This window comes from Coturnix japonica, chromosome 12 (genome assembly GCF_054131305.1).
Source record: "Coturnix japonica strain WE chromosome 12, WE-NBRP24, whole genome shotgun sequence".
Lineage (NCBI taxonomy): Eukaryota > Metazoa > Chordata > Aves > Galliformes > Phasianidae > Coturnix > Coturnix japonica.
The window spans coordinates 12,285,763-12,300,302 of record NC_140674.1 but is presented as its reverse complement, the minus strand read 5'-3'; the positions used below and the strand labels follow the sequence as shown (position 1 = coordinate 12,300,302).

General features: G+C 39.2%; 1 protein-coding gene across 40 annotated transcripts in view; it reads left to right on the top strand.

Annotated features, from left to right (window-relative positions):
* The window catches only part of DLG1 (discs large MAGUK scaffold protein 1), a 122,912-nt gene that overhangs the window by 7,393 nt on the left and 100,979 nt on the right, over positions 1 to 14,540 (top strand). For 31 of the 40 annotated variants that reach the window (XR_014933558.1, XR_014933555.1, XR_014933560.1 and 28 more), the window contains exon 3: positions 5,610 to 5,776. Coding sequence is in view for 34 of the 40 variants with exons in the window: in XM_015871633.3 (XP_015727119.2) it covers positions 5,610 to 5,776 (167 nt within the window). In the remaining 6 variants the exon portion in view is untranslated. Of the gene's footprint in view, positions 1 to 5,609; positions 5,777 to 13,039; positions 13,791 to 14,540 lie in introns of those variants that run through there. The other 9 variants (XM_085513584.1, XM_085513581.1, XM_085513579.1 and 6 more) reach the window with 2 other exon arrangements.

Here is a 14,540-nt window from a genome sequence, read left to right as displayed (position 1 = left end):
GTTTTAGGTGCTTCAGCTGCTTCAGCAGGAAGCCCTAAGTAAGAGAAATACCTTTATTTTTTTCCTCCACTAGGGAGTGGGATAGAGACCTTTGTAATCTATAATGGGATGACACATCTTCCTGGAGAACCTATATAGGTGGTAGATCTATTGGCAGACTTGTTAGTTTATGAAGCAGGTATTTGGAAAAATCAGACATTTGTGTCTGCTGTGCTTGGATGAATAAAGCTTTGATATGAAGCAGGCCAACAGGAGATGACAGAAGAAATGTTCACTTAGATGGATCTTCAGGTGAAATAAAGTGAGATACAAGTAAGTCAATTTGTGAAAGAATTCATAAGCTCCTTGATCACTTGCAAGCCTGAGGGACCATGGTATTCAAATGCTATGTGCTGTGAGGTCTGTATGCTGTTGCTTTCTGGCTTTCTTTGGCCAAAATGATTTGTTCTCTGTTTGAATGTCTGCTAGGAAGGAAATACTTCCTTGATGTCAGTGCAGAATTAAATACGTAGCTGAAACATACGAATGCTTAAAAACAGGTTTCAAGGCTCTCACCCTTTTATGCTACTTTGGCGAGATCTAGATTGAGGAGTTCATTAAATGCCCATTTTAAACCCTGAAAACTTGATTTCTGTGCATTATGAGCTTATGGGAATGCTGAGTGTTAATGCTAGGCTGTAGGGTATTGCTGGTCATGTTCTGAATCTTAGTGGCTTATGTTTTGGTAGTTGAAATGATAGTCTCTCACTGACTGGGCAAACAGAAAAAGAAGTAGGAAACCAAACATGAGAGAAAATTATCAGTTATTACTTGGATGGGAGGTTCAATAACTTCCAATTCATGCATGGTTTTCTGTTACTTGAAATTGTTACTAGTGACCTCAAAAGTTGGTGAGCAATGAGATGACAATCTTCAGGTGATCATTTGCTTTATCAGATGAATTTGATTAACCAGATTAATAGAGATAAGTTGCAGAAAGGCAAGTGAGACAGGGCAGCTAAAGAGCCTCTGAAAATCAGTGCAAATAAATCTGAAGTGATGCACAGCAGAGCAAACAAACCAAACTTACTGCTGGAAGCTCCGAGTTAACCATCACCCACCTGGAACTGTTATGGCAACACAAAGAGCTCCATGAAAATGTCAGCTCAGGATTCTCCAGCAGCCGAAATCAAGCCAAATCCTAGGAATATTTAGGAAAGCAGTTGAAGATAGGCTAATACCGATTATTATGCCTACTGTTAAAATCCAGGTTGTGCCCAGATCTCTCACACAACACAGTGCTTTGGTCTCTTCCTTTTTTTGTGGCCTTCAGAAGGATGGAATAGAAATAGAACAAGTTGGAGAAGTAACAACTTGGTGACAAGAGGTAGGAGGTGGCTCCTGCAGAGAGAACGACAGAGAATGCAAGTTAGGACACTGTAGCCTAAAAAAGATGATTGGGGGATGAATGTAAGGTCTGTAAAACTGAGGGACATGCAGGAAGGTTTTTAAGAATGTATTGTAACTAACTGGCATTAGGCAAGAGTTAAGTGAGTTCAGGTGAGTTGGATGCTGAGTATGCTGTCTGCTTCTGGGGGTGCTTTCAGTGCAGAGACTAAAGGAAAAGGAAGCTGGATGTCTTTGTAGAAGAGAAGTCCATTGAGAGTTACTAAATATACAGAGCCCTTCAGTGGCTCAAAAAGTCTGTGGATGCTTTGAACCCAGGGGTGTGTTTGAGGAATATGAACATGTTTGATGCATTCATATACCTTTCTAGATACATTTATCAAAAATGAACAGAAAATGGAACAGAAAACAAATATGTGCTTGTTAAATAAACTCTAATTTGTGCACAATGGTGATAAGTATGTTGAAATTGAATCTTCAAATGAGCATATAATTAATGTAGCAAATACAGATGTTGTTAACTTGTGTGTATTGTAATAAGCTTACAGCTCTGTGTAGTGTGTGACATAAGGGCAAGAGTTGGCTGTTTAACCTGCACGGTGCCCAGTGTAGTTTGTTGTAGTGCCATGTGTCAGTGGTTTAGTCCACAAAATGTTAAGCTTGTGTGGAATTTCCTGGTGTTTAGTTAAGGAAAACCACCTATAACCCACAAATGGCCGAAATGCTTAGAGGGTGAAAATGCAAAGCCTAAAAACAGTGAGTTACTGTGATCGTTAAATGGCTTTCTAATTTTAAAAAAGGAAAAGTGCACCAAAAATAGCTCAGCGTGTTTTTGGAAGTAGTAAATGCCTGTGATGTTTTGGCTCACTCCTTGGTACCGTAACGTTAAAGGTTTGCTATTAGGATTTTTAAATAAAACCCGAAGAACAGCAATAAATAAAGGATTCCGGCGAGTCATTTCATACCTGTCAGAAAGCCAAAAACATTGTATTGGTTCTTGTATTTCTGCCTGTAATGCAATCAGTGAAGCCTGGAAACAAAACTGACTTTAAGCTGTTCAGTCACTACTAAAATTGTGAATTTTAGCACTTATTTTGTGTGATGACATTTGTCTGAAAGCAGAGCCTGGCCTCTTCTTGGGGACAGTCTGCAGCTTCTGTGGGTACAGAGACTGTCTGTGGTTTGCAAATATCTTCTCTGCAGAACGTCCCAGAACTCGTGGTTATGAAATCAGTGCATTGCCAGTGCAGGGGGCTGCTGAGCTTTTGGGTGTCTTTATCTTTAAAGGAAAAATGACAAAGGCTCTTACTGGCTTGTTTTTACGTATGATGTCTGTGGTTTTCGTGTGTATGTTTTAATGCTGAGATACTATAATATTGTCAGATTGTTTCTGATCCTTGCTGTAGTGGGTGCTGGTCACTGTAGAACTTTGTCTGCAGGGCTGTTGCTGTATTTGTATATGCATGCTAATTTATGTAAGAGTTGAAGGAGGTATGAGGTATGCTATTGATTTTCTTGCATTTTGGCTGTTAGATCACTTCAGAGTAATTCCTACCTGCTTTCAAAAGAGAAGAGTGAACAGTTAATCCTTTTTTGAGAGCTTTGTGAAAGCACACTTATCCCAAAAGCTTGTGTTACAGCCCAGGATTCCATCACGGGCCCAGAAATGAAACAATAAAGGTGAGCTGCCTGTTGCAGGAACTTGGCAATTGAAGTCTCAGGAATGGGTGCTGACATCAGGCATACCATAGTTTAGTATTACCATAATCCAGGTTATATGTGGCTTAATTTCAAGATGTTTAGTCAGTATACCAATCTAATTATGTTTTGGTATGTCAGTTCAACATCCAACGAGTTTATCGCTCGTTGTCTCTTTGGTTCTTCTGAAATCATGCTGTTGCTTATAAGTGTCACTCAGGTTTACTGAATGTTTTCCTTCTAGTTACAACTTGTGCTCAATTCTATTGGTCTCTCTGACTTGAGTTTTTATTTTTGCTGTAATTTAGTTTTAGTCTTGATTGATTTATAATCGCTCTTGGAAGTAATATGGGAGGAAAGGGATAAGGCATGATAAGACCTGAAAAAAATATATTTAGCTGGAAGGGGGAACCTAATCATAGATGTAAGTTTAAAAAAAAAAAAAAAGTATTTTGCCAGCTACTGTCTACAAGAACAAGGAAAACAGCAGAACTTTTCATGTGAAAAATGTCTTCAGATTAATATGACTTCATTGGCTATGTCAGGTGTGTTCACACAATGAAATGTCTTTGAGCTGATGTATATCAGTAAACCAGATAAAAAAATATTCCGTGTTGGATTTAGTATTGCCTGAATTTCTGACATTGAGAAATATGAGCATCCAACATTCATTCCTTGTGGTCTTAGTGTGCTGAGGTGCACAGGCTGCTAGGCTGTGCTCACAAGTGCTTACAGTGAGCATTCTGAATAGGCAACGTAAATGAACGTTGGGATTTATTTTTTAAGAAGAAGAATGTTATTTTGTAGGCGTTAAATTTCTAGGAACTTTTGTTACTTACTTGGAGCAAGATCAGGATAAACAGAGACTAATCCTGATATTGGGTGGTGCATGTATGTCTGACATATCTCAATACTAAATATATGGTGTCCTCATAGATGTAGGAATGGTGTATGGGAAATGAAGTGCTTTTTGAAGCAAGTCATTCTGCAGTACAAATAAATGGCTACCTCAGCTGGCAGAGAGACTTAGAAGTACCAGAACTGAGAGTAGATGCCCTAGATTTCTGCTGTAAAACACTTGCACAAATAACCCCTTCCCATAAATAATGTAGTAGTCTTCATGTCCTGGTTGATGAGGATTGCTGCTATAGAATCAGCTCAAAACATTGCCTATTTTAATGTACAGAGCTGCGTATCAAGGGGAAGAAAATCTTTACTCAGTATGCTTGATTGATGCATTAATGTTAATGCAGCTACAAGACAAATTTGCAGCTGTGGGAGCTAATGTGAAGGACAGAGATACAAATTGCCTTTAAATCTGAGGTTGGTTTGCTCCTGTATATCTAGGTCACTTAATGCCTTCTGCAGCCTTTGCTTTCTTCCAATCAGCAGTGCAAAGAGCAAGTGTAACTTTAAAAATTAATGTAAGCAGTTGGTAGGAGTTTCTCGTGCTCAGAGAAGAGCTACAAATGGAATTGGAGAATTACAGTTTTCTGAACGTGAAAAGAGCAGAAGCGCAATGTCTATAGAAAAACCTGCATGTGGAACACCAGCGGAACAGTAAGGAGTCTCATTTATGTGGCGTTTCTCTTGTGGTGCTGCTCCATCTGTAAAGGAATTGGTTATTGTGCCTCTGTTAGTGTCTCTGGGCAGCTGCTGCAAAGCAACAAGATTCTGCAGATGAGAAGCTTCCTATGCTGGGACTCACTTTTATGTGAGTGATTACAGTTGTGGTAGCAAGTTTTGGATACTTAAATATCCTTGGAGAGACCCTTAATGCTTCCTATTTTTTGCTTTTAATTTTTAATTAGCGCTTCATGCAGTGGGTAGATGTCAATAGAACTAGAGCTAATGCTGCCAGATTCTTTTTCCCTTGAAGTTTCCAGCTGAATCTTCATAAATAACAAAATCTATTTATTGTTTCATAAATGTGACTTATAATTCATAGTATTCAGTTTTCACCCTATCTCTGTTACTTTAGTCATTGTGTGTTGGTTTTTTTTCTTTCATTATATCTCAATCCGTTTCCTTTTTCCTAACTCCTTTTAACTTTCTTGGTGCTGATTTATTTCATCAGTATACTTGTATTTCTGTGGCCATTTAGTTTAAGTACATACCACAGGAAGAGACCTTCTAATGCTGCCCTTGAATAGGGGTTTCAGGTGAGCAAAGGGAATCCTCAGGTAATGTATAGCATCAGCTGAAGCACAGATACCCATCCCTTCTGCTGTTCCACTGAAGTTATTCCATATGCTTCTGCTGTTCCTGCTGCAGCCTGTGCTTCTGGTAGCACTGCTGCCAGTGACCAAAGGCTGAAGTGAGTGGGGACACGCATGTTCTGAGATACAAGGCACAGGGAGCCTGTGGGAAGGTTTGAGTGATCTTAATGATAGGGCTTCATCTGTGATGAGTATATCAAGTAGTGGGTATCTAATCTGTTTTGCAGGACGAGAATGTTGTTAAACTCAGAATATCACAGTAATGATGGAGCCTAACTTCACTATTTTTTTTTTTCACGTTTCTAGATATTCAAGAATTTTATGAAGTGACCTTACTTGACAATCCAAAATGCATTGATCACTCTCAGCCATCTGAACCAATACAGCCTGTGAATACCTGGGACTTCTCCAGCCTTCCGAGCACAACAGTGACATCAGAAACACTGCCAAGCAGCCTTAGCCCAAGTGTAGAGGTATGTCATCTCTGCTGTGTTTTTTAACCATTGGAATGTTAACTCTCTCACCTATGGAGAAAATGGAGTCATGTTGGATAAATGAGAAGCAGTATGGAAAAAAAGTGTTGTGTTACCTGTAAGCCTAACTCAGGAAGTCCTAAACACAGTTACTGGTGAAGTATCTTAGCGGAGCTGTTTGCTAGATGAAGCAACTGTTTCTCCTGTGCAGTACAGTTGTAGTGGTGTATATTGTTACTAAAAGTGAGCCTGATATCAAGTGGATTACTTTGTTATTCTTTTAAGTGGCCCAGATTTGGACATTTGTGACTAAGCCACCTGTCTTCCTTCAGAATTGCCTCAAATATCCTGTGGAATTCTAACATTTGTTTGACCTTCAGTATATGAAGTAAATCTTGCATTTACTTCCACTGTCTAAAAGCAGGGTTGTGCATATTGGTGTGGGTGTTTATTCGAAACCAAACTGAGCCTCTCTCTGTCTTTGTCACCCACAACAAAGCTGACCTGACTTTATTAGCATTCTGCTAATTAAGAGTGCTGTTTTCCCACATCGTAGTTGGATAGTTTTGAAGTGTGGAATTGCAGTGTGAATTTCATTATTTTTTGAAAGATAACGTGCTTTTTTCCTAGGAACTTTCTTTTTATTAAGAACGTGGTTTTAATCAATGTAAGGGTGTAATGAGCCTGTAATGAGCCTGTTACTGTTACAGCATGTGTGAAACTTATTGATTTGTTTTGTTCACTGAAACTTATTAGAGATCAGTGGGAACCTGAGTCTAACATACTCATTTGGTTCATGGGCAACTTCTAAACAGAAACGGTCACTTTTTAGGCTTGCAGGGCTGCTCCCCAGATGAATGGTAGCTCATTAACCAGGTATAACCAGACCAATGTACCAGATGCACTTTGACATTATTTTAGCCCTCTTCAGCTGCATGTTTAGTGGTAGGACAAGAGTGGGTGGGAATGGGTCAGTTTTTATTGCTTGCAGATTGATGGTCTTGGATGTAAATATGCTTCTTTTGCCTTAGTGATATGTTTCTGCTGTCGTTGCTCTGGACCAACTGGGTTTTCTTCCAGCTGACACTTGCTGTATGTGAAAGCTGCTTGAGAGTGGGAATAGAGCGCTTCCCTGAAGTGAATGAGGATTGTATTACAAGAACTTTCTATGCAGCTGACTTTGGAAGTGACTTTTTAGCAATGTGTGCTTGTATATACACAGATTAGTGGTATGCAAGTTTCGCTTGCCTAAGGGCTTTTAATGGAACATAACAGAGTTCTTTGGCTTTACTACTTCTGGATCAAAAGAGTAGTTTTTGTAATTCCCATAGACGCTGTATTAGAGGAAGTTAGAGCTACAGACTGCAGTTTTCCTACTCGCAGCAATCTGTTTTCCTTTCCCTGCTTTCTGACAGCTTTATTTGTTTTAACTTGCAGTACAAAATGATGATGGGACAGAAAAAAAAAGATTCAAAGCAGTGATAAGTAGGACAGGAATGTTAATCCCCACGGTACTAAGGACCAGAGAAAGGTGTATCCCGTTTCAGTTGTAAAAGGTTAATGGTTGCGTAGCTCTCTCATGTGCATTAAATACTGAGTTTGGGGTGCGTTGGTAGTGTAGGTTAAGGGGTGTAAAGCGGGCTGGCTTTCCGTGCTGATCCGTGGGAGAAGGGTCTGTGCTGCAGAGCTGTTGTGGAGCCGCGTGCTGTGATCTGTATGATCTGTAGTGCCATCTGGAGGTGGGACGCTTCGTGCCTGAGAAGTACGTGGTGAAACTCGAATCTCTGGTTGAAGTCTCTCTTGACCTAATTGAGGAGTTCATTGCTAAGGAAACTTTTCTTTTTTTTCCCCTCTCTTTCTTTCACTCGGTAGGGTATTAGTTGGTTTAATTCAAGCTTAATTCCTTTGATGTAAAAGAAGTAGCCACAACTTCATCTTGAAGCTGGGGGGGGGGGGAAGAAAAAAATAATCCCATGTGAAAATAAGCATTTTGGCTTAGATGATGGAACTTGATCCAGAACATTTACTTTTACAGCTAGGCTAACAGATCTCAGTGTTTAGTGAATAATGGTTAGCTGATCTGTGGTTTTCCCTGTTCAAACATATGGGCATGTGCAGATAGAATCAGGCATGTAGAGAGTATCTGGCTTACTGTCTTCTGAGTCCTTCTTGCCAAGTTTTTTTCTCTTGTAATAGGAAAAAAAGAAGAGGAGGAAATAAGGGAGGAAAAGAGCTGAAATTACAGACCAGTCAGCAAAGTGTCCAACCAAAGCTAGGTAGAAATGAAACTTTAATCATCTTGCAGTCGTGGAATCGTCCAGGCTCACTAATGGAAAATGTTGGATTGCTAAGAGTTAATGAAAACATAGAGACTATAAAGTCTGTCTGGGCAATCTGTTCCAGTGCTAGACTATCCTGACAGGGGAAAACCTTTTACTCCTTGAAATCCATTTCAGTTGATTTCTCTTTCTTAATTTTCTCATCATGCAGATGCATTTGCCCCTGTTGTCTTGTAAGTACTGGAAGACTTCTTTTAGGTCATGCTGAAACTTTTTCTAAAAGCTAAAGCAGGAGCAGCGCCCTCATTCTCTCTCTATGGGGTATCCTACGAGCCCCTCACTGTGTTGGTGGCCCACTGCACAACTTGCTTCAGGTTATCTACATCCTTCTCATGCTGGGGGGCCGCAAGCTGAATGCAGTTTTCCGGGTGTACTAATAAAAGTGCCAAGTGAAGTGGAATAGTTTCCCTTGGTGTTATCAGAAGCACAGTAATACCATTTAGATGCTGTTAGCTGCCTTTGCTATTAAAGCATGCTGCAGGCTTGGGCTGAGTGTGCTCAAAATCCGTACAAAGAAAGATAACGTAAATATTTTGATAAGAGATGCAATTAACCTAACTTAATTTTCTCATACAGCATGAAAATTAGTTGTGCCTACAAAGCAAGCAGTGGTGTCTTTTAACTTTTCAACTACTTTTTTTTGATAGCTCTATGCGACATTTTAAGATGAGATAACATTATATGGAAAAGGAACTTGAGGTGTATTTTCCAGTGGAATGAAGAAAATGATTTATTTAATGGATAGTCTGTACCTGTTTGTATTTGTACTAGAAACGTGTATCAAATAGTTAATCAGAATCTTAGAGGAAATCACTGGAAGCATTACCTGCCTACCTGGTGTACAGTGTTAAAGATGCAGGATGCTGTGCTTCTGTTTCTCTATTGCAGAAGGCTTTGTTGACTGCAGAATCTTCATCAGGCCTTTACAAACACAGTCAGTTTTACCTCTACCAAAATCAGGTGCTTCCTGGAGAAATCCTGGGCTTATCATGGTGATCATCTTCAAATACACCCTCAGTATTTATACAGACTCCTTGCTGGCTACCTTGATGGTGTGCAGTCTGATTGTTCTGCAACCTGTTGTCAGATTGTAGCTTTGTGCTTGTTGCATATGCATGTGTATCACCTGGTATGTTTTTCATCTAGTTTTGTTCTGAAGAAATAGCATGCTTGTTTTAATTGGGCATCTAGTAGTGTACAGTCTGAGGTCTTGTAGTGAGTGTATAGTGTATGGTCTGAGGAGCCTCATTGCTTTCCCCATGCCAACTTTATGGGAGGAAAATGACATTTGGCTTGCTATTATTTTCCTTCAATTCTTAAAATCCAGACAGTTTGTACAAATAAGAGAGTGGAATTCAGTTCAGGATGCATACACATACACACAATCAGTACGTTTCTACTATTTCTAAAAGTTTGCCCTAAATTGTTTGTTTGTTTTTAACTAGTAGTAGTAGCATTGTGCATATGGGTTCTAAGGTAGCTGGGTTAGGTTACAGCATCTTAAAATGTTAATACTTCCTTTGCTAGAGGAGCTGAGATAATGCTTGCAGTGATGCTACTGCTTGATCTTTACCAAGTCTTTGAAATCTCTTCAGATCTGCTGAAGTTGGGGAACTGATGTACTCTCAAAAAGCTCAGCTAAGCCTGCTTCTCTGGTTATACCTGTGACTGCTGAATGTTACACAGGTTTTCTTGAAGAATTAGAGAGCAAATTAGCATTTAAATAACCATGTGTGCTTTTATCACTTGTTGGAAGATGAAACTATTTGCAAAATCGCTGTTTTTCCAAAGCGTTATTTTAATTTTTGTGATTTATTCATTGGATGGCTTATATATGCTTGGATTTTCCTTTAATTATCTGGTGACTTATCTGGTAGATGGAGAATCTCATGTTGGAAAAAATAGACTGCCAAGTACAGCCTGAAGGAATTGGTAGGTAATACAACATGAGAAAATCCCATCTTCTTTCCTTACATGAGTGTCATGCTTTGTTTTTTGCAGTGTTAAAGGTACAGGTAGTGGTGAATGGAATTGGGTAGAGCAGGTGTTGGTGATTGCTACTGGTATGACATAGAGCTGACAAACATTTATTTTTCAGTGGATGTGAGTATGTGAACAGATTGTGATGCTATTTATTATTTCACTGAAATAATAGAGATTTTACTAGGAAATGCTTACTGGCTACATACAAGTGTCTTATTATTTGCATTAAAAATAGAGTTGTTCATGCATTTCATGACATTGATTCAGGTTTTTGGTGTACTTCGGGATCTTTTTGTTGCTTCTCACAACACAAATTAATGTAAAGAAGTTTCCAAGTTAATGTATTGATTAACTACAGCAGGTTCAGTTCTGTTTTTTTAATATAGTTTTTCTTAAACAACACTGTCTTACTGTCTTTCTGAGCTCTGGGGTGTAACACGTGCTTGGTCATTCAGGGAGTTCTAAAACTAGTCTCCAAGTAGCCATGGTCTTGTTCCTTCTGAAAATGCTAAGCCTCAGGAATGCTTGACTCATATTTTCAAATGTGTTTGTTTTCTGAGCAGGATTTCCAATGAAAAGCATGCAGATACTGTGTTTTTGGGCTGGGAGCTGCTTGTTTATGTACTCTTTTTGAGAGCTTATCCATCTGTGTATTGGATTTATGAAAATGTGCATTGCTATTTGCTACAAAATGTCTTGCTCTGCCATTACAGTATGTGTGATTGGTATCTTTCTGTTCTGCGCCATGATGACATCCGTTTACTGATAAATAGTTTTTTCATCCATTTGAAACCTCAACCAATGCTCTCTGAATTGTTCCCTTTGGCACAGCTGCTGTGAATCTGTGGTGGGCCTGAACAGTTAAGTTCCTTTTGTGACAAGGTTTATTGGCCACTGGGCTTGGTAGAAAAGATGACGGTGAGTGGGGAGGTGATGATCTTTAGTTCTAAAGGATTCCAGGAGAAGACAAGAATTTAAAGAAAAAAAAAAAAGAAGGAAGTGTCTCTGAATAAGTCAGACGTAGCCACAATTAGGTTGTATAAGCTTAATCTTAGAGCAGGATGGCTGAGAGAGATTTGAGTAATGAGAAATATAATTGATTTGTGCCCTTGAAACACAGCATGATTGATGGGCAGACAGAGCTTGTACACCATTGGGAGTTCCTGAATTGAAATTTGTGCAAGAAACTCATGCGTGGGCTGCATGCCTTGGGCTGGACATTATGAGATGTTTCTAGATGCCAAGCCACCTAAAAAGGCATTTGCTCAGTTTCTCTTGGTTTTGTATCTTTGTGCTTTATGAAGTTCTCTGCTCAAGGCACCTGAGCCATCAGCCTTCTCAGAAGACTTGAGGGATTTAGATATTTTGTACGAGGAGTATCCTTAATGCATTGAGCTATGTGACTGTTTCTTCTTCTGACACAGGGCTGTTCCAGCTGCTTGGCTGCTGCTTTGCTTCTCTGTTTTCTGAACTCAGAATGTTTATTCTTCTGTCCGAGTTGAGTCTTAAATCAATCTGAAAGATGCATGTTTATCTCTGCAGTGGGAAAGCTTCACCTGGTGTTCATACCAGAAATACATCTGAGGCAGCAGAGACAGCATGAATCTCTGCCTTGATTCCAGCAATCTTGGTCTTGATGGCCAGATGTTGTAAGATAAAACTTGACATCCCATTTAAGCTGAGCTGAGTATTTTTTTTGCGTGCGTGTGAGCAAGCTTTTCTTGCTTAATGAATTTATTTCAGCAATTTAGAAACGGAAAAATTATTTTCTAGTGTCCTTTTCTCCCATGTCCTGTAAAAGCACCAACAGTCTGCAAAATGAAATGTTTAATCTTAAGAAATTAGGAAATTATTATTCCTAACTTCTTTCATTTTGGCTTTTTTCTTTCCCCGCAGTGTATAATAGGGCAGAGCTGAGTAGTCCAGTGGACTAAAACAGTGGAATTTTTCTACTTGTATATCTGCTGAGGGGAAAACAGCATTGCTGTTGTTTGGCTTCATTGCTCTTGTGAGCTGAGGCTTGCCAGCCTCTATTTGATACTATTCAACATGTGGTGCTTCTGTTGTTAATGCCTGAGCTCCTTCAGCCCTGCCACTTCCGTGAGAGCTAGGCTTTGAGACACTCATTTGAAAGAAAACTAGTTCTGTTTTTGACTATAAAACATGGGTGTGTATGCCTCATTCAAAGTCAAGGTCTCATCATGGCACACACCTGTGACCATGTCGTCACAGTATGAGCAATGCCAGCATTAACCTGAGGCTTGAGTGGGTTGGGGGTGACTGCAGCAGGGGGGCTGCTGCCTGGTGCAGTGCTCTGGCTGGCAAATGTGGGGACAAGTGGAGCACCGTGCCTGGTAGGTGCTGGCACAGCCACTTGTGGGCATCCAGAGGGCTCAGAGTGAATTAAGCTTTATTGTTCCAGATGATGTGATGTGAAGAATGGCTCTTTCAAGGATGAAAAAGGAGAGAGAACAGTCTTGTACTAATGCAATGCATACCAGGGGCTGCTTGGACTTGATTCTGGAACCTGTTTTTAAAGTGAAAGGATATTGAGAGAATGCTCTGGGTAGATACCTGGAATGTTTTAGACTTGTTTGGTGGCACAAAATACCATTGATTTGGCTGGTTGTGCATCTTGGGCTAAACTCAAAATAATACACGTGAGGATTTAAGTTTAAAGTTGTCTGTTGATATATTTTTTCAAAATGCTTCCCTGTACATGCAGCATATAGGGGGGGAGAGACCTAATAGGAGAGGATAGCTGAACTGAAGGTTAACTGGTTGCTTCCAATGCTTTGTGTACTAGATTAATGTAGCAGGGTTCTTATTTGTGCATGAAACTGCCAGGTTGGTGTTTCACAGTACAAGCTGTTTTTTTGTGTGTGTCCGAATGTTTGACTTTTCCCAGCTGTATTAATCAGGCTGAGAAGGCTATGCTTGTGCATACAAACTTTGCCTTGTCATTGCGTTACAGCATTACAAAAGGAAATGAAATTCTAGGTTAATTTGAGGCTCAAAATAGCATTTCTCTTGCAATATGCATTACTCTTTCCTTGCCACTTTCTTCTCTCCCTGTTCTACGTGGAATATTCCATTCATTACAGCTTAAGAAATCAGTTGTTTTGCAGCTTGCAAATGCTGAAATGATGTTAGAGGAAAAATGCTTCCTTGCAACCTTAATGATTTTTGAACAAAAGCTTAAATTTAGAAATTGGAACCAGCTAAGAGAAGCTGAACTGAGATTTTTTTGCTGTAAAATAATTTCTTAGTGCATTTCATCAAATGAATCCCTATGACTCGCATGTGTTAGGTAATCCTGAAAGAGGAGTAAGTGAAACAGACTATGAGGAGGCACTTAACTGGTATGGAATTAGATTTGACATCTTTTGTAAGATATTTTCAAGGATAAATCTGAGTTTTTCAGACACAGATAGTCAAAATAGGTTAAGAATCTCTCACGAAACTTCCAGCTTATATATTTTAGCTTGCTCTCTCTTTTTCTTCACGTTATTTCTACCTCTGAATGAATTCAAAGGGGAACCTGGCTCACAATCTACTGTTTTGACAATTGAATAAGAGTGCTTCTCATTTGAGATGATCTTTAGCTGGGACTGAAAATAAGCCTCGTAAATGTTTGGAAAAATACCTGCTATGCTGAAACAATGGATTGTTTATGCATTGTGACGACCAAGGTAAGATCATAAAGCTTTTGATTAATATTTCTGATCTTAAAAGTTCTTGAACCTGTCTTTCAGTTTTGTCTCCCTGTGCTGAGAACATCTTGATGGTATTCTAGTGTTGTTGTTTTTAACTTTAAATGCATCGATTGTGAATATACATTCTGTAGTTGTTGCTAAGAACAGTCACAGAACATAATTCTTGTCAGAGCTGATTATGCAGGTTGAAAAACTCATGTGAAGTAGAATGATGAATTTGTTTTTGTCATTTTGCAGTAAGATTCTTTCCTATAGAACTGGCTCTTTGAATGTGCTAATATAATAGATGGCTTTTTGTTCTGTAGTGTGGAATTCTAAGTGATGTTTTACATAACCATTATCAAGACATCTTTAAAAGAAAAGATGCTGAATTTAGCAAGTCCTGCTAGGGATGGATATATTTCCATATGTTCTGTAATCTGGACATCTTGCTGCTTTGAGATGGAGGCACCCAAATAGCTTAGTGCTGTTACTTCTGTGCTAGAAAGAAGTTTTGTGATTGTGTTAATGCAATCCATGTAACTGGTAAAGGTAAAATCTGTTGCATAAACAGCTCGTGTGTTAATGTGTGCTTGTGAAATGTGAAAGGGGTGATTCTTCTTGTTTTGTTGTCTTTTTGAAGATTTTTATTGTTCTTGTTATTGGCAAACTGTTCTCCTGTGTTGCTCCACTTTCCCTGGATATTTGAGTAATTGCAAATTTAAACTTCTAACAATCCAGTCTGGC